Here is a 20,130-nt window from a genome sequence, read left to right as displayed (position 1 = left end):
CGCATCGCGCTTGCGCAAGTGGAGGGGCCGGAGGGAGGCGGAGGCGCTCGGGTCCAACTGCTGAAGCGTCTCCATGTGACAGTGAGCGGGGTCTTAACTCCTGGCGCCGCCCCATTCTGGTTCTTGACCGAAAGCACTGTCCCCTGTCCCGGCGCCAGCAGACAACAACAGTCTAGGACGCTTGCTGTCTGGCCGTGCCGCCGGAGGAATTGCCTCGGCAGGGTCAGGTGTGTCTGAGGGATCCTGCGGAGACACCGGAGTCTCCGGAGAGAGGCGGAGCGGGGATTCCTGTCAGCGCCGGCGTCCCAAAGCGCGGAGACATGAACGGCTTCACGCCTGAGGAGATGAGCCGCGGAGGGGACGCGGCCGCCGCAGTGGCAGCAGTGGTCGCCGCCGCCGCGGCTGCCGCAGCTTCAGCCGGGAACGGGGCAGGGGCTGGCGCCGGGGCTGAGGTGCCCGGTGCCGGGGCCGTCTCTGCTGCTGGACCCCCGGGAGCGGCTGGCCCCGGTCCCGGACAGCTGTGCTGTCTGCGGGAGGACGGTGAGCGGTGCGGCCGGGCGGCTGGGAACGCCAGCTTCAGCAAGAGGATCCAGAAGAGCATCTCCCAGAAGAAGGTGAAAATCGAGCTGGATAAGAGCGTAAGTGACGGCGGGACGGCTCAGCCCTGCCCACACCCCCTTGGGGCTCCAGGAGCGGTGCCCACATGGATTGTTGGGCGGAAGGTTCAGGGTTCCCCTCGACCTGGCTGCCGTGCGAACCCGTTGTGTGGGCTCTGGTAGGAAGCAAACAACAAAGTCGCTGCAACTCCGACCGCCACCCCCAACACACACATACTTGCACGCCGCGGTTCCGCTCCTCCCCCACCCCCACCCCGACCGCTCCTGTCCCCCCACCCCCACGGTCCTGAGTCCGATCTGCTTACTGTCTAACCCTTTCCTCCTTCACTGAGATCGGGAAATGAAACAAAGGGGACCGTCGCTCGTAGGGCCCGGAGTAGTTTTCTTGCAGCCCGGCAGCTCCTTCTGGAATGGAGGCGCCTTCTTTGTTTTGCTGCCCTAGCTGGCGTGTGGCCGCAGGGAGTAACTACCCTCGCGTAGGCAAAAGTGGAGTCCTGCAGAGACCAAGGACCTGATACTGCGTAAAGAAAAACCCCTTTCCTCGTTCGCCCGAGTACGGAGTGAGGGAAACCGAGCTCGCCCCGCGCCTTGCTGGGAGCCGGGATTGGGAACGATGTCAGCATGTAGCGCCGCTGCTCCGAACGTGGGGAGCACGTAGCCTCTGCGGTTTTGCCATCCCTTTGGCAGCCATCGGGATTTCTTTTTCCGTCCTTTTGCGCGTCTGTTTTTGTTTTTTGTTTGTTTGCTTTTGACCATTCATGAGGTTTTTAGGAACAACCATTGCCTCTTTTCCGAGCTCTGGCTGGCGGTAAATGAATAAATAACAAGATGCAAGAACCTAGCACATGTCCTGCATAATTTTAACTTGGATTTAGTTTAGAAGTTAATTTAAAAGCCTTAGTCTTTAATCGTTTCGCTTTTTAAAGGAGTTTAATTGTGTTAATATATGCAGCCCAATATTTCAAATGTTACCGTACAGCTCTCAAGACTACATTTAATTGAAGCTTTTGCGAAGTTCGGTGATACTTTATGCCTGTTAAAGGCATGCTTGTGATACTCTATGCCTGTTAAACAGTTCTTCAGTCATGCTCAAAAGAAACGTTTCAAGCAAACTTGAATAATTTCACATTGCTTTGGTTGGAAAAACGTAATACAAATAAATACATTCTTTAAATACTCAGAAGTTTATAATTCAAATTTATATACAAGTAGTATATGAAATCAGTTCATGTGTAGAAATGGGTAGTTTTGTATCTGGATTATAATTTGAATGTTGATAAAGAATAGGAAGCATACATCATGCTGCTAAAATATGATCTTTAGGTAGAGAAAATATTATCGAATATTTTGTGGGGCAACATCACCTTTCCCCTTGTTAAAAAACAGCATGACCTACCAAATCTAGTTCACCTTCACTGCAATTTAATGACAAAATCCAGAGTTGGAATTTCTCATTCTGCTTCTCTGCTTCCCTTCCTCCCTTCCACCCCCCCACCCCCACCCCAATCCTCTTAACGGTATTGCCCGACTTGTTTGTTCTAACTGAATACAGGATTTAAGCATAGAAACATGGTTTTGTCTTAACAATGGCTGTTTTGACTGTTTTTATTTTTAATAATTCATTGTGCCCTATGTATTTTACTAATACATGGACACATTACATAATTATAAGTAGTTTGTGAAACTTTTCTGTTTCAGGCAAGGCATCTTTACATTTGTGATTATCATAAAAACTTAATTCAGAGTGTTCGAAACAGAAGAAAGAGAAAAGGGAGTGATGATGATGGAGGAGATTCACCTGTTCAAGATATTGATACTCCGGAGGTAAAGTTTCTGTATGTTAAATGTAAATCCTAAGTATTCCATTCTGAAACTTACATTGAAAACTATAAATTTTTAAAAAGGAAAAATCTGAAAATGAAAGCAAAATTAAATATAGCCAGTTAACAGGCAGTTGTAGTTTGACTTATGTTTTCAATTGACAATGCTTATGGCTCTATTGACTTATAACTTCTTTTTTGCTCCCAGTTTTCAATATTTATCTTAAAAAGGTTAAAGTGTACAATATATTTAGAGTTTTGATTCTATAAAAGGAATAATAGAATTAATTAATGTAACTTTTGTTATTTAGTAATGGAATTACAGAATTACATTTTTACTGTGCCAAAATTGAAATGTTATTATATGTATCAAAGATAACTTAAACATTGCACGAACTAATTCTAATTCTTACACCTTTATTTTTTTCTAGGTGGATTTATACCAATTACAAGTAAATACACTTCGGAGATACAAAAGACACTTCAAACTATCAACCAGACCAGGACTTAATAAAGCACAACTTGTTGAGGTATTTATGAGTTTTAAACTATACTTTAAATGAGCCTATTTATACAAAAAAGAGTCATAAAAGCCTAATGAAATTGTTAATGTAGTGTATATAACAGTACATTTTAGTTAGATAGATCAGTGAATAAAAAATCTATTATGGAAGAATCTAGTTTCGTAGAAATGTTTGTCTACCTCTTAAATTCCTTTATGTAACAAACACTCAATGGATTGTATGTAATCTTCTAAGCATTTTTAAATACTGGCTTTCAGTATTCAGTATTTCTGTTGGCTTTGAAATTCCACTTAGTAAACATTTATTGAACACTTAATTGAGGCATAATAAAAGAAATTGATAAACTTTGTTGTCTTTATTAGAATTTTTTTAAGTTTTTGACAGATTGGGCCTACAGATTAGCCCCTAAATAGTATTCCTATAACTTGTTGATTTAACTGTTTGAGAATTTGTCCTTGTTGATGTTAGTTTGTTTTAGTTGAGGCATCTGTGCTTCGTCACATCTAGAAGATGCAAAGATTTTCATTCAAGACGTTACTTAGTTTGCTTTGATATAGGACTTCTATTTCTTTCTGTAAATTTTGAAATATGTGTCTTCTCAGGAATTAATAGAACCAAAAAATCTGTGAATCATATTAAGGCATTTATAGACTTATATATTTATACTTTAATAATTTTGAGTAAAAATATTTAGTCTATTGGAATATAAATTAGATATATAAATCAGTTTTCTCATATTTTTCAGCTTGGGTTTAGTAATGCAACATTTTTTCTAACACACGCTTATTGAATAAGGTAAAAGATAAAGAAGGTACAATTCTTTGGCAGAATGCTTTTTTAACATTGTTAAGAGCTTATATGTTGACTTTTTTGCCAGAATTTCTTCTTTTCTTCTTGCCTAAGCAACAAAAATTCAGTTTTTCTTTAAATTTGATTTAAAATATCCAGTCCTTTTTAGATTGTGTAGTATATTAATATAATGTAAACATAGATATTATCTACCATAATAAAACTGTATCCATATAGACAGATACTCATCAAGTGGAAGTTACCTTTGTTCTGGGACAAATGAGAACCAGAGAACTGATTATTATAAATGTTACATATACTGTGCAGTTGACCCTTGAACAACACGAGTTATAACGGAACATAGTCAAAAGTCTGCATATAACTTTTTATACCCCAAAAACTTAACTACTAATAGCTTACTGTTAACTGGAAGCATTCCTGATACTATAGTCAGCATATTTTCTATGTCATATGTATTATATATATTCTTACTATAGTCTCAGTAAAGTAACCTAAAGAAAAGAAAATGTTAAGAAAATCATATGGAGGAGAAAATACATTTACAGTACTGTACTGTATTTATTGAAATAAAAGTGTGTAAGTGGACCCTCACAGCTAAAATCTGTGTTGTGCAAGAGTCAGAAGTATGTATCTCTTAAGTGCACCTGAAATATTTGATATTTAAAATTTATATTATTTCTAAAACTACTTTCTTCTTTAGAAATGAGAAGAAATTCAAATGGCAATGAAAGTTATAATTTCTTTAGGCATGATTCCAGAGTTAGGTGACTGCCCTTTTTAAATCTCTTAATTATTGTATGAGTAACATTTTCTTTAAGAAGTTTTGTCTTCCACATTCTAGATATACAAAGCAACACCCCAGTTTAATCTGTTGTGTTTCTCTTGGTTGCTGTGCATCTAGATGTTAGATAAGCAGAATGAAAAGGCCAGAAAATAAACATTCTTCAGTGAACGTCTCTCTTTCCCTTCTCATTTTCCATCCATAATCTTTATTCAGAAAAACTTTCAAGGAACCTTAAAAAAGAGTACTGCCAATGAATGAATGAATATAAGTTACAGCAAATATATTTGTAAGATAGTTTATAATTTGTATAGTACCAAAATTTTTTCAACCTTTGTATCCTTTTTCTGTGGGAGTAGGGTCTACATTCTATTTTATTTCATTGGTACTTAAAATTGAAAAATATTTACCTCCTAATGTAGATTCTAGTTATAAATTTAAGTAAAAGGAAATAATTTCTAATTAATGTATATTTAATTGAATGGATTAGAGGGTCCTGTGAAGTCACACTGTCTCTTGTTCATAACATCTTATTCTTACATGCTTTTCATCTTGTTGGTATTTTCTTTTTCTTTTGATGAATGTATATGACATCTGTCAATATCTATAATTTCAGGTGGTTTTTTTTTTGTTTGTTTTTGTTTTTATAGATAGTTGGTTGCCACTTTAGGTCTATTCCAGTGAATGAAAAGGATACCTTAACATATTTCATCTACTCAGTGAAGAATGACAAGAACAAATCAGATCTCAAGGTTGATAGTAGTGTTCACTAAAAAAGATGGAATTGAGACTAAGACTTGGATGTTCCAGTGTTAAGACTGTTTACTCTTTTTTCACATGTAGAAATGTTCCTTGTGTATTTTTTTACAGAGGATTTTCTCTGGTTTTATTTTCTTTGTTTCTGATTCTAATAAATTAGTTGGAAACTCGTGTAAAATGAGCTTTCCTAGATTGAAAAATATTTTAAATAAAGCTGATTACTATTATAGTTGCTTCGGTGTATTTATTTTGTGAAATTTGATTTTTATATTAAACTGCCAAGATACTAGCTTTAATTGAGAGTTTAAAGATCATTTTGTTATACCCCCCTTTTATTTTTAATTCCAAGAAATTAAGGTCAAGGAGAAGTAACAAACAGCGCATTTGCTTTCTCTGAGACAAGCTGATTTGGAATTAATATCCTAATGCTATAAGGTGCTTTTTGGTGCTAATGGGTTTGAAAAATAGACTTCCTTTGGGGTGCAACTTCTTTTTTACTTCCTTTTTTACTATTATTACTTGATAAAGTATTAGGAATAACATAGAGTTTAATTTATATGCCTTTCTCCTTCCAAAGAAGACTTAATATGCCAGCAAAGATAAACACAGTGCTAAAAGTTGAAATAACATAGAATTAGCTTTATTTGTTTCTTAAAATTTTGTCTTAGGGAAAAGATGTTTATATGGCATGAACATAGAAAGAAGTTCTGTAGTGCCCTTTAATTTTCAGTCATGTCCTATACTGTTTACATTGCAGATTAAAACTTAAGTTGGAGAGATTTAGAAATCTAAAAAGCTTTAAATTTGGGTTCATACATAGCTCTAACTTGATTCATATTCTGCTTTTCTTTACATTTCATTCACTATCAGTTTTTGATTAAAGTTCTCATAATTGCAAATCAAATTTATAGCTTATGACATCAAAACAAAACAACAGTTTGAGTTAATGTTCTTGATTATGGTGCAGATTTTAGGCTGGAAATGGATCAGAACATTAATGTAGCTTAAGGTTTCCCTCAAAGGTCAACATTTGGGCCTGATAATTCTTCACCAGAGGAGACTGTCCTATGTGGTGTTGTAGCAGCATCATTGCCGTCCACGCTAGTGCCAGTGGCACTCTGAAAATGTGACAACCAAAACTATCACTAAATGCTGCCAAACATGCCTGGGTAAGCAAAATCACCAAAAGTGAAAAACCACTGATGTAGCTAAATCTAAAATAGTGGTTTATTATAAAGTCTTTGCATTTTTAAGTCCTCTGAGTGTATTAACAGCTGGAAAATGTGAAAAATACAGTACTGGTCTTTGTTCTTGCTATACCATTTAAAGATTTACAGTTTGATCCTTAAACAATGAAGGGGTTGGAGCACCAACCACCACAGAGTTGGAAATCCATATACAACTTTTGACTTTCCCAAAACTTAATTACTAATAGCCTACTGTTGGCTCAGTCCTCTCCAATAGCATAAACAGTCAATGTACATTTTGTATGTTACATGTATTATATACTATTATAAAAGTAAGCTAGTGAAAAAATGTTTTTGAAATCATAAGAGAAAATACATTTGCAGTAATACACACCATAAAGAATCTGCACGTACTGGACTCACACAGTTCAAACCCATGTTGTTCAAGGATCAACTGTACTTTACTGATGAGCAGAGACTGTGATAATTGGTATTAAAAAATCCTCTCATTTTTGGCATTCCAGAAATCTCTGCGAGAAATTTTTTCTTAGCTGTCTGAAAATGAACCACGAAACTACAAGATGTGGTGGTTGTTTATTTGAAGAAAGTATTCCTTCTACAAATTTTTATCTAAACCTATAATCTGTAAAAACTTCATTTTTTAATAACACTTGACTGTAGGCTTACTTTTTCCTAGAAAAACCCTCTGTTCTTGTGAAAGAAGCTTGAAACCATTTGCTTACATTAAATTACCTGTTTATGGATATAACCTTTGACTAAGAGTGTTGATTTCATAGTTAATTATTTGCATAAAATGTAGTTGGATAAAAGTGAAAATAAGAGTTCTGGGTGTTAGTTTTCCAGTGAAATTAAATCCTTGTTAGAGCAATTTAAAACAGGAAAAACTGAGAGAACTTCATCAAAGCTCAGGAACTCAAGATGCTACAATGTAAGTTTTATATAAAATTTTTAATTATTTGCTCTTAGGTATGAAAAATTCACTAGAAATCTTTTTTCCTGTTTATCTCTGAACCAAAAAAAGTAAATTTAAACTCTTACTTCTAAAAGGGTACAGATTACTTATAATATTAGAGCATCAGAAGAATCTGAAATTGACAGAGATGGAAGGAAGAAAACACAATGAGTAGCAGATACTCAAGAAATAAGTCCTGATGGTTTCCTTGTCAATGAGTTAAATAAATCTTTGACATATGCTCACTAAAAAAAAAAAAAAAAAGTCAGTTATTTGATAAAACTTTTATTAAACATTTAAGAAAAGGCTAAAAATACCTGAAATAAAGTTCTTTACAAAAACAAGCTCTATATTATTTTTATGTAAAGATTTTTTTTAAAAAGATTTTATTTATTTGAGAGAAAGCATAAATAGGGGGAGGGGCAGCGGGAGAGGGAGACAAAGTCTCCCCCTGAGCAGAGAGGCCAATAATGGGCTCTATTCCAGGACCCTGGGATCAAGACCTGAGCCAAAGGCAGAGACTTAACAACCTGAGCTACCCAGGCACCTCTTACATAAAGTTTTTTTTTAATTGACCATTTTAAGCTGTAAAATTTTCAGGTAAATATTTAGTGTATTCACAATGTTGTAAAACCACCAGTTCTAATTTCAACATTTTTCATTACCCCATAAAAATATCCATAAGTAATCACTCCCAATTTCTCCTCTTCATCCCCTGATACCTCTAATCTGCTCCCTTTCTCTATGAATTTGCCTATTATGGATATATCCTATAAAGGAAATCATACATGTCCTTTTGTGTTTGGGTTTTGTTTTTAGCACACGTAGCATATGTAGCATATGTGTTCAAGGCTCATCCAAGTTGCTGCATATTTACCAGTACTTTGTTCCTTTTAACAGCTGGACAATATTCCATTGTGATCACAATTTTTCATCCATAGATGGACATTTGATTTCCACTTTTAGCGATTAATAATAATACTATGAACATTTGTGTGCAGGTTTCTATGTGGACATGTTTTCCTTTCTTTTGGGTATATATGTAGGAGTAGAATTTTTTAATCACATTGTATTCTGTATTTAACTTTTTGAGGAACCTCCAGATTTCCATAGTGGCTGTATTATTATTTCCATTCCCACCAGCAGTGTACAAGAGTTTCTGTTTCTCCAAATTGTCAATACTTGTATTTCCTTTTTTTTTTGGGAATTAAAGCCTTCCTGCTGGGTGTGAAATGGTATCTCATTGTGGTTTTGATTTGTATTTCCTTACTGATCAATGATATTGTATGTCTTTTCTTGTGCTTATTGCTGACTTGTATGTCTTCTTTAAAGATTTTATTTATTTATTTATTTGATGGGAGCAGGAGTGCAAGTAAGCAGAGCGGCAAGCAGAGGGAGAGAGAGAAGCAGGCTCTCTGCTAAGCAGGGAGCTCGATGTGGGGCTCGACCCCAGGACCCTGGTATCATGACCCGAGCCAAAGGCAGCTGCTTAACCAACTGAGCCACCCAGGCGCCCCTGTATGTCTTCTTTAAAGAATATTTATTTAAATCCTTTGCTTATTTTTCAATTGGACTGCTTGTTGCAGGAGTTTTTTTTTCTTGATATGAATATTAAGTCCATACTTGATACATCTTTCCCCCATTCTGTGAATTGCCTTTTCATATTCTTGATAATGTTCTTTATTGCACAAAAGTTCTTAGTTTTTATATAGTCTAGTTTATTTTTTGTGTGTTACTCATATTTTTGGTGTCAGATCTAAGAATTCTTTGCCAAATCTGAGGTTATGAAGATTAACCCCTATTTTTTTCTGTGTGTATGTGTGTGTGTGTGAGAGAGAGAGAGAGAGAGAGAAAGAAAGAACTTCAGCACTTAATTCAGCTCACTGGCACATTTTGAGTCAATTTTTGTATACAGAGTGATATAGAGGTGTAACTTCATTGTTTTGAGGGTGGTTATCCAGTTGTCTCAGTAACATTTGGTAAAGACTATTCTTTTTTCACTGAATGGTTTTGGCACCCTTGTCAAAAATCCATTTGCCGCAGATGATTGGGTTTATTTTTGTATTCTCAATTCTATTCCATTGGTTCATATTCCTATTCTTATGCCAGTACTAAACTCCTTTGACTGCTGTAGCCTTGCAGTAAGTTTTGAAATCAGGAAATGGGAGTCCTCCCACCTGTTTTCGTTTTTCAATATCATTTCAGCTATCTGAGGTCCTTTGTAGTTCCATACGAATCTGAGAATCAGTTTTTCGATTTTTGCCAAAAAGGCCATTAGAATTTTTTTTTTTAAGATTTTATTTATTTATGACAGAGAGATGGCAAGAGTGGAAACACAAGCACAGAGGAGCTAGAGAGGAAGAAGGAGGCTCCCCACCAAGCAGGGAGCCTGATAATGGGGCTCCATCCCCGGACCCTGGGATCATGACCTAAGCTGAAGGCAAATGCTTCACGACTGACCCACCCAGGCACCCCAACCATTAGAATTTTTAATGAAGGTTTTATTGAATCTGTTGATCACTTTAAGATTTAATATTAACAATATTTAATATTAACAATATTAAGTACTCCAATCTGTGAATATTGGATATTTTTCCATTTATTTTGGTTTTTAAAAACTCCTTTCAGCACTGTTTTATAGTTTCTAGTATGTAAGTCTTTCACCACCTTGATGAAATTTATTTCTGATGCTTAATTCTTGATGCTACTGCAAATAAAATTGTTTTCTTGGTTTCTTTTTTGGATTGTTCATTACTGCTGTATAGAAACAACTAATTATTGTATGTTGAATCCTTACAACTGTGCTGAATTTTTTTATTACCTCTAGTGGTATTTATGTATATTCTATGAGATTTTTAATGTGCTGTCGGATTTGGTATATTAATAATTTTTTAAGATTTTTACATCTATATTCATAAGGTATATTGGTCTGGAGCTTTCTTGTACTGTCTGTGCCTGACTTGGTACCAGGATAATGCTGATAGAGGTTTTTATTTGTAAAATTCTTAGATGATAAGGGCTACATCTATGCCACATATTTCTCTCCAGGTATACCACTCTGTAAAGATGAGCCCATTATGGTGATAAGAACTCTGTAGAAGTAAAAGGGGGAAATTAAATCTGTGTCAATTTATTATGATTTTCCTTTTTTAAATATTTTATTTTATTTTATTTTTTTAAGATTTTTATTTATTTATTTGACAGATCACAAGTAGGCAGAGAGGCAGGCAGAGAGAGAGAGGCGGAAGCAGGCTCCCCACTGAGCAGAGAGCCTGATGCGGGACTCAATCCCAGGACCCTGGGATCATGATCCAAGCCGAAGGCAGAGGCTTTAACCCACTGAGCCACCAAGGTGGCCCTATTTTTTTTTTATTTTAAAGAGAGAGTGGGAGTAGAGGAAAAACAGAGGTGGAGGGAGATACGGGAGAAAGAATCTCAAGCAGACTACACACTGAGTATGAAGTCCAATGCGGGCTGGGTCTCAAGACCCTGGGATCATGACCCGAGCTGAAACTAAGAGTCAGACACTTAACAGATTGAGCCACCCAGGCACCCCAATTTATTATAATTTCCTATTATCAATTTCTCTTCAAATCTTTGAGAGAAAAGTTTAGGCTTAGGCTGTTAATGCAAAATGACTCAGAAATACATGACTTTCATTATTTTTTCTTTTTGGGAAAATTATTTCAAAACCTGTAATGCTCTGTTGATGGAATTATTTAAGTTTTAAAAGCACCGGTCATAATATTTTGCAAAAATGATTTATTTTGGAAAGAACTCATGTATACCTGTTGACAACTATAAGAAAGTTAAAAGTTTCAAGATCTGTGAATTTTCTTATCTGTCTGTCCTTCCCTACCTCCAGTAGTTGTTGCTTGTTATTTGGGTTCTCCAATTCTCTAATAATCTTTTATGATTAGTACTTAATCCCAGCAAACAAAATTATTCAAGGCATTCTGACAGATTTGATGAGGTAAAGAAATTTTATCAAGAAGAGATGAGCTGTTAGTATTATTCTCAACTCTGTGCTCAGATTCATAATATGGAAAAGGATATAAAACATCTAAGATAAAAATACAGAAATTGTTAATTCAGTAAGCATTTAGCTTATACGAGCTAGCTGAAGTGTACAATCATGTGTCCCATATCAGTAAAGGTTTGTTTTCCTAAAAAGGAAATAGATTAGATGATGTTCCTAAATAACATAGAAGTTAAGATTCTAGATGCTAGAGTAAGACTGGCCCTATTCAAAACCTGGCACTAGTGCTCTGATAATGTAACCTTACGCTCCTTAACCTCTCTGAACCTTGGTGCTTTGGCAATAGAATCGGATGACAGTACCTACTACACTCACTTCTAAGTGTTAAGAAAAATAGTAAATTTTTAATACAAGCTTAATTATCTTTTCTTGTAGCTAAAAGCTATGAAAAAAACAAAGGATATAGTTATTAATATAACTAAATGAAGTGTTTGCTTTTAAAAATATATTGATATACTTGGGAAAAGTTACATAAGGTAAGTTATGTGAACATTCATATTTTTATACCTATTTGATAATATACAGAAGAATGTGTGCTTCTGTTATACATTCATTTCTAAAACAATGTAACTTAATCTCATATTACAAAAGTTATTTCCAGAAAGGGGAGTATACAATGAAGAATAATCATAATAATCTATAAAATTCCATTAAATATTCAGCTTTTTTTTCAAATACAATTTTTCTCATCAGTTTTTGTTTACAGTAATAAGGGAACATTTCCTTCAAAAGGCACTGTTGCCTCACAGATGCTCTCACACTGATGTGTCATTTACAAATAGGGATACTGAATCCTTAACACTTTTTTTTCCCTCAAAAGCAGTCTATACCAAGTAAAAAATGAAGCAGGTTTACTGATGATTTTCTTATTTATCTGTTCCATGCACTGTTCTAGAAAAGATATGACTTAAATTATTTCATCTGATTTTAATGCCAATTAATTCACTGAAGAAAAAAGCCCAATCAAACCATATTACGTTGATGAAATAATGAATTAGTTTTTTTTTAAACAATTCTTCTTCATGTATTTTTGTAGGAAGTCATACTATTTGAAAAACATATTCTAGAGAGAGGAGCCAAGATGGCGGAGAAGTAGCAAGCTGAGACTGCTTCAGCTAGCCGGAGATCAGCTAGATAGCTTATCTAAAGATTGCAAACACCTGAAAATCCATCGGCAGATCGAAGAGAAGAAGAACAGCAATTCTGGAAACAGAAAAACAACCACTTTCTGAAAGGTAGGACCGGCGGAGAAGTGAATCCAAAGCCACGGGAAGATAGACCCCGGGGCGAGGGGCCGGCTCCCGGCAAGCGGCGGAGCAACCATGCACAAAATCAGGACTTTTAAAAGTCTGTTCTGCTGAGGGACATCGCTCCAGAGGCTAAACCGGGGCAAAGCCCACGCGGGGTCAGCGTGGCCTCAGGTCCCGCAGGGTCACAGAAGGATCGGGGGTGTCTGAGTGTCGCAGAGCTTGCGGGTATTGGAACGGGAAAGCCGGCTACAGAGACAGAGCCGACAGTAAGCTCACAGCTCCGTGTTACCTTGAACCGGTCGCAGGCTCGGTGAGCTCGGAGCACGGCCGGAGGTCAGGCAGACGGGAGTAACTGGGCGCTGTTCTCTGAGGGTGCACTGAGGAGTGCGGCCCTGGGCTCTCGGCTCCTCCGGGCCGGAGACCAGGAGGCCGCCATTTGTATTCCCGTCCTCTGGAACTCTACGGAAAGCGCTCAGGGAACAAAAGCTCCTGAAAGCAAACCCAAGCGGATTACTCACCCCAGCCCCGGGTAAGGGCGGTGTAATTCCGCCTGGGGCAAAGACACTTGAGAATCACTACAACAGGCCCCTCCCCCAGAAGATCAACAAGAAATCCAGCCGAGACCAAGTTCACCTACCAAGGAGTGCGGTTTCAATACAAGGAGAGCAGCAGAATTCCAGAGGAGGAGAAAGCCAAGCACGGAACTCATGGCTTTTTTCCTGTGATTTTTTTTAGTCTTGCAGTTAATTTAATTTTTTCTTTTTCATTTTTTTTTTTCTCGCCTTCGGGTAAAATTTTTTTTTTAACTGTTACCTTTTTCTTTTTTAACGATTTTTTACTAGTTTATCTAATATATATATTTTTTCTTTTTTACATTTTTCTTAGGTATTTTCTTTTTTTAAAAATTCTTTTCTTTTCTTTTCTTTTCTTTTTGTTTTTTTTTTTTTTCTTTCTTCCTTTTTGAACCTCTTTTTATCCCCTTTCTCCCCACTCACGATTTTGGATCTCTTCTAATTTGGTTAAAGCATATTTTCCTGGGGTTGTTGCCACCCTTTTAGTATTTTACTTGCCCCTTCATTTACTCTTATCTGGACAAAATGACAAGACGTAAAAATTCAACACAAAACAAAAGAACAAGAGGCAGTACCGAAGGCTAGGGACCTAATCAATACAGACATCGGTAATATGTCAGATCTAGAGTTCAGAATGACAATTCTCAAGGTTCTAGCCGGGCTCGAAAAAGGCATGGAAGATATTAGAGAAACCCTCTCGAGAGATATAAAAGCCCTTTCTGGAGAAATAAAAGAACTAAAATCTAACCAAGGTGAAATCAAAAAAGCTATTAATGAGGTGCAATCAAAAATGGAGGCTCTAACTGCTAGGATAAATGAGGCAGAAGAAAGAATTAGTGATATAGAAGACCAAATGACAGAGAATAAAGAAGCTGAGCAAAAGAGGGACAAACAGCTACTGGACCACGAGGGGAGAATTCGAGAGATAAGTGACACCATAAGACGAAACAACATTAGAATAATTGGGATTCCAGAAGAAGAAGAAAGAGAGAGGGGAGCAGAAGGTATACTGGAGAGAATTATTGGGGAGAATTTCCCCAATATGGCAAAGGGAACGAGCATCAAAATTCAGGAGGTTCAGAGAACGCCCCTCAAAATCAATAAGAATAGGCCCACACCCCGTCACCTAATAGTAAAATTTACAAGTCTCAGTGACAAAGAGAAAATCCTGAAAGCAGCCCGGGAAAAGAAGTCTGTAACATACAATGGTAAAAATATTAGATTGGCAGCTGACTTATCCACAGAGACCTGGCAGGCCAGAAAGAGCTGGCATGATATTTTCAGAGCACTAAACGAGAAAAACATGCAGCCAAGAATACTATATCCAGCTAGGCTATCATTGAAAATAGAAGGAGAGATTAAAAGCTTCCAGGACAAACAACAACTGAAAGAATTTGCAAATACCAAACCAGCTCTACAGGAAATCTTGAAAGGGGTCCTCTAAGCAAAGAGAGAGCCTACAAGTGGTAGATCAGAAAGGAACAGAGACCATATACAGTAACAGTCACCTTACAGGCAATACAATGGCACTAAATTCATATCTCTCAATAGTTACCCTGAATGTGAATGGGCTAAATGCCCCTGTCAAAAGACACAGGGTATCAGAATGGATAAAAAAACAAAACCCATCTATATGTTGCCTCCAAGAAACACATTTTAAGCCCGAAGACACCTCCAGATTTAAAGTGAGGGGGTGGAAAAGAATTTACCATGCTAATGGACATCAGAAGAAAGCAGGAGTGGCAATCCTTATATCAGATCAATTAGATTTTAAGCCAAAGACTATAATAAGAGATGAGGAAGGACACTATATCATACTCAAAGGGTCTGTCCAACAAGAAGATTTAACAATTTTAAATATCTATGCCCCCAATGTGGGAGCAGCCAACTATATAAACCAATTAATAACAAAATCAAAGAAACACATCAACAATCATACAATAATAGTAGGGGACTTTAACACTCCCCTCACTGAAATGGACAGGTCATCCAAGCAAAAGATCAGCAAGGAAATAAAGGCCTTAAACGACACACTGGACCAGATGGACATCACAGATATATTCAGAATATTTCATCCCAAAGCAACAGAATACACATTCTTCTCTAGTGCACATGGAACATTCTCCAGAATAGATCACATCCTAGGTCCTAAATCAGGACTCAACCGGTATCAAAAGATTGGGATCATTCCCTGCATATTTTCAGACCACAATGCTCTAAAGCTAGAACTCAACCACAAAAGGAAGTTTGGAAAGAACCCAAATACATGGAGACTAAACAGTATCCTTCTAAAGAATGAATGGGTCAACCGGGAAATTAAAGAAGAATTGAAAAAAATCATGGAAACAAATGATAATGAAAATACAACGGTTCAAAATCTGTGGGACACAACAAAGGCAGTCCTGAGAGGAAAATATATAGCGGTACAAGCCTTTCTCAAGAAGCAAGAAAGGTCTCAGGTACACAACCTAACCCTACACCTAAAGGAGCTGGAGAAAGAACAAGAAAGAAACCCTAAGCCCAGCAGGAGAAGAGAAATCATAAAGATCAGAGCAGAAATCAATGAAATAGAAACCAAAAAAACAATAGAACAAATCAACGAAACTAGGAGCTGGTTCTTTGAAAGAATTAATAAAATTGATAAACCCCTGGCCCAACTTATCAAAAAGAAAAGAGAAAGGACCCAAATAAATAAAATCATGAATGAAAGAGGAGAGATCACAACTAACACCAAAGAAATACAAACTATTATAAGAACATACTATGAGCAACTCTACGGCAATAAATTTGACAATCTGGAAGAAATGGATGCATTCCTAGAAACATATAAACTACCACAACTGAACCAGGAAGAAATAGAAAGCCTGAACAGACCCATAACCAGTAAGGAGATTGAAACAGTCATTAAAAATCTCCAAACAAACAAAAGCCCAGGGCCAGACGGCTTTCCGGGGGAATTCTACCAAACATTTAAAGAAGAACTAATTCCTATTCTCCTGAAACTGTTCCAAAAAATAGAAATGGAAGGAAAACTTCCAAACTCATTTTATGAGGCCAGCATCACCTTGATCCCAAAACCAGACAAGGATCCCACCAAAAAAGAGAGCTATAGACCGATATCCTTGATGAACACAGATGCGAAAATACTCAACAAAATACTAGCCAATAGGATTCAACAGTACATTAAAAAGATTATTCACCACGACCAAGTGGGATTTATTCCAGGGCTGCAAGGTTGGTTCAACATCCGCAAATCAGTCAATGTGATACAACACATCAATAAAAGAAAGAACAAGAACCATATGATACTCTCAATAGATGCTGAAAAAGCATTTGACAAAGTACAACATCCCTTCCTGATCAAAACTCTTCAAAGTGTAGGGATAGAGGGCACATACCTCAATATCATCAAAGCCATCTATGAAAAACCCACCGCAAATATCATTCTCAATGGAGAAAAACTGAAAGCTTTTCCGCTAAGGTCAGGAACACGGCAGGAATGTCCATTATCACCACTGCTATTCAACATCGTACTAGAGGTCCTAGCCTCAGCAATCAGACAACAAAAGGAAATTAAAGGCATCCAAATCGGCAAAGAAGAAGTCAAATTATCACTCTTCGCAGATGATATGATACTATATGTGGAAAACTCAAAAGACTCCACTCCAAAACTGCTAGAACTTATACAGGAATTCAGTAAAGTGTCAGGATATAAAATCAATGCACAGAAATCAGTTGCATTTCTCTACACCAACAGCAAGACAGAAGAAAGAGATATTAAGGAGTCAATCCCATTTACAATTGCATCCAAAACCATAAGATACCTAGGAATAAACCTAACCAAAGAGACACAGAATCTATACTCAGAAAACTATAAAGTACTCATGAAAGAAATTGAGGAAGACACAAAGAAATGGAAAAATGTTCCATGCTCCTGGATTGGAAGAATAAATATTGTGAAAATGTCTATGCTACCTAAAGCAATCTACACATTTAATGCAATTCCTATCAAAGTACCATCCATCTTTTTCAAAGAAATGGAACAAATAATGCTAAAATTTATATGGAACCAGAAAAGACCTCGAATAGCCAAAGGGATATTGAAAAAGAAAGCCAACGTTGGTGGCATCAGAATTCCGGACTTCAGGCTCTATTACAAAGCTGTCATCATCAAGACAGCATGGTACTGGCACAAAAACAGACACATAGATCAATGGAACAGAATAGAGAGCCCAGAAATAGACCCTCAAATCTATGGTCAAATAATCTTCGACAAAGCAGGAAAGAATGTCCAATGGAAAAAAGACAGCCTTTTCAATAAATGGTGCTGGGAAAATTGGACAGCCACATGCAGAAAAATGAAATTGGACCATTCCCTTACACCACACACAAAAATAGACTCAAAATGGATGAAGGACCTCAATGTACGAAAGGAATCCATCAAAATCCTTGAGGAGAACACGGGCAGCAACCTCTTCGACCTCTGCCGCAGCAACATCTTCCTAGGAACAACGCAAAAGGCAAGGGAAGCAAGGGAAAAAATGAACTACTGGGATTTCATCAAGATCAAAAGCTATTGCACAGCAAAGGAAACAGTTAACAAAATCAAAAGACAACTGACAGAATGGGAGAAGATATTTGCAAACGACATATCAGATAAAGGACTAGTGTCCAGAATCTATAAAGAACTTAGCAAACTCAACACCCAAAGAACAAATAATCCAATCAAGAAATGGGCAGAGGACATGAACAGACATTTCTGCAAAGAAGACATCCAGATGGCCAACAGACACATGAAAAAGTGCTCCATATCACTCGGCATCAGGGAAATACAAATCAAAACCACAATGCGATATCACCTCACACCAGTCAGAATGGCTAAAATCAACAAGTCAGGAAATGACAGATGCTGGCGAGGATGCGGAGAAAGGGGAACCCTCCTACACTGTTGGTGGGAATGCAAGCTGGTGCAGCCACTCTGGAAAACAGCATGGAGGTTCCTCAAAATGTTGAAAATAGAACTGCCCTATGACCCAGCAATTGCACTACTGGGTATTTACCCTAAAGATACAAATGTAGTGATCCAAAGGGGCACATGCACCCGAATGTTTATAGCAGCAATGTCCACAATAGCCAAACTATGGAAAGAACCTAGATGTCCATCAACAGATGAATGGATCAAGAAGATGTGGTATATATACACAATGGAATACTATGCAGCCATCAAAAGAAATGAAATCTTGCCATTTGCAACAACATGGATGGAACTAGAGCGTATCATGCTTAGCGAAATAAGTCAAGCAGAGAAAGACAACTATCATATGATCTCCCTGATATGAGGAAGTGGTGATACAACATGGAGGCTTAAGTGGGTAGAAGAAGAATAAATGAAACAAGATGGGATTGGGAGGGAGACAAACCATAAGTGACTCTTAATCTCACAAAACAAACTGAGGGTTGCCGGGGGGAGGGGTTTTGGGAGAAGGGGGTGGGATTATGGACATTGGGGAGGGTATGTGATTTGGTGAGTGCTGTGAAGTGTGTAAACCTGGTGATTCACAGACCTGTACCCCTGGGGATAAAAATATATGTTTATAAAAAATAAAAAATTAAAGTCTAAAAAAAAAAAAAAGAAAAAAGAAAAACATATTCTAACTTATATTTGTGTAGCTTTTAAGAGGGACTAAATACTGACTACTTCAGAATTGTTTGGTCTAGCCCATTAACACTTACTGGATATTGAATAGACTACAGGGACCTCCAAGTATGTATTTTAATTAAATATTGTCACTTTTTTTTTCTTTTTTAAAGAGAGAGAGTTTGACTGGGGAGGGACAGGGGAGAGAGAATCACAAGCAGGCTCCCTGCCCAGCACAGGCCCATCCTGGGGCTCAATCTCACAACCCTAAGCTGAAATCAAGAGTTGGAATCTTAACCAACTGAGCCACTCAGGTGCCCCTAAATAATGTCACCTTTATTGACAGAATGTTATCTCTTGGTTTACTACAGGGTATGGTACTTCTCAAACTTTCCCCCTTAATAATACTTTGTATAGCCCTCTACATGTCCCCTTTTAAGCAGTGTTCACTTTTATAAATAAGTGTTTGTAATTATTACACTTTTGTTAGAATACCCGTTCCAAGAGGACAAGTCCATCTTATTACTGCATCCCCTAATCTAAATCATAGCTGGCGCTTAGCAAGCATTTAATACCTTTTTATAGCATGAAGGGCTTTCTGAAATTACCTCTGATGGCCACTAGTCCATGCATACCTCCTAAGATATGGGGCATAGTTCAAAGCAGCTCTATCAGAAAATATCTTTCAAGGGGTGCCTGGGTGGCTCAGTTGGTTAAGCATCTGCCTTCAGCTCAGGTCATGATCCCAGGTCCTGGGATTGAGCCCTATGTTGGGATCCTCACAGGAAGTCTGCTTCTCCCCTCTCCGACTCCCCCTACTTGTGTTCCCTTGCTCGCTCTCGCTCTCTCTCTCTGTCAAATAAATAAATAAATCTTAAAAAAAAAAGAAAAGAAAATACCTTTCAAGACATCTGTATTATTTACTTTTAACATTCATGTGACTTTAATCCTGATCCATTACATAGTTCTTTTAATATATGTTATTCTAAAGAAGAACTGATACATCACAGATAAACAATTTTAAGGATACAGCTGTGTATGAATGTAGTGTATGGGCTACATTTGATTTTTAGCAAATATCTTAAGCTTAAGTTAGTATCTAAAAAATGGGTTTAAGAATACTTACCATGAAGGTTTTTGTTGTTTTTTGGGAGAGCAAA

The 20,130-nt window shown here is 37.3% G+C and overlaps 1 protein-coding gene across 1 annotated transcript; it reads left to right on the top strand.

The window, feature by feature from the left end:
* The first annotated feature begins 13 nt into the window (after positions 1–13).
* SAP30 (Sin3A associated protein 30) lies at positions 14–5,540 on the top strand. The gene is made up of 4 exons (XM_059177627.1): positions 14–638; positions 2,316–2,441; positions 2,869–2,967; positions 5,203–5,540. Exons 1-4 carry the CDS (start codon positions 321–323, stop codon positions 5,323–5,325), a joined length of 666 nt encoding a protein of 221 aa, XP_059033610.1. The 5' UTR covers positions 14–320; the 3' UTR covers positions 5,326–5,540.
* The last annotated feature ends 14,590 nt before the right edge of the window (positions 5,541–20,130 follow it).

Source organism: Mustela lutreola, chromosome 1 (genome assembly GCF_030435805.1).
Source record: "Mustela lutreola isolate mMusLut2 chromosome 1, mMusLut2.pri, whole genome shotgun sequence".
Classification (NCBI taxonomy): Eukaryota; Metazoa; Chordata; class Mammalia; order Carnivora; family Mustelidae; genus Mustela; species Mustela lutreola.
This window is presented reverse-complemented; position numbering and strand designations above follow the sequence as displayed.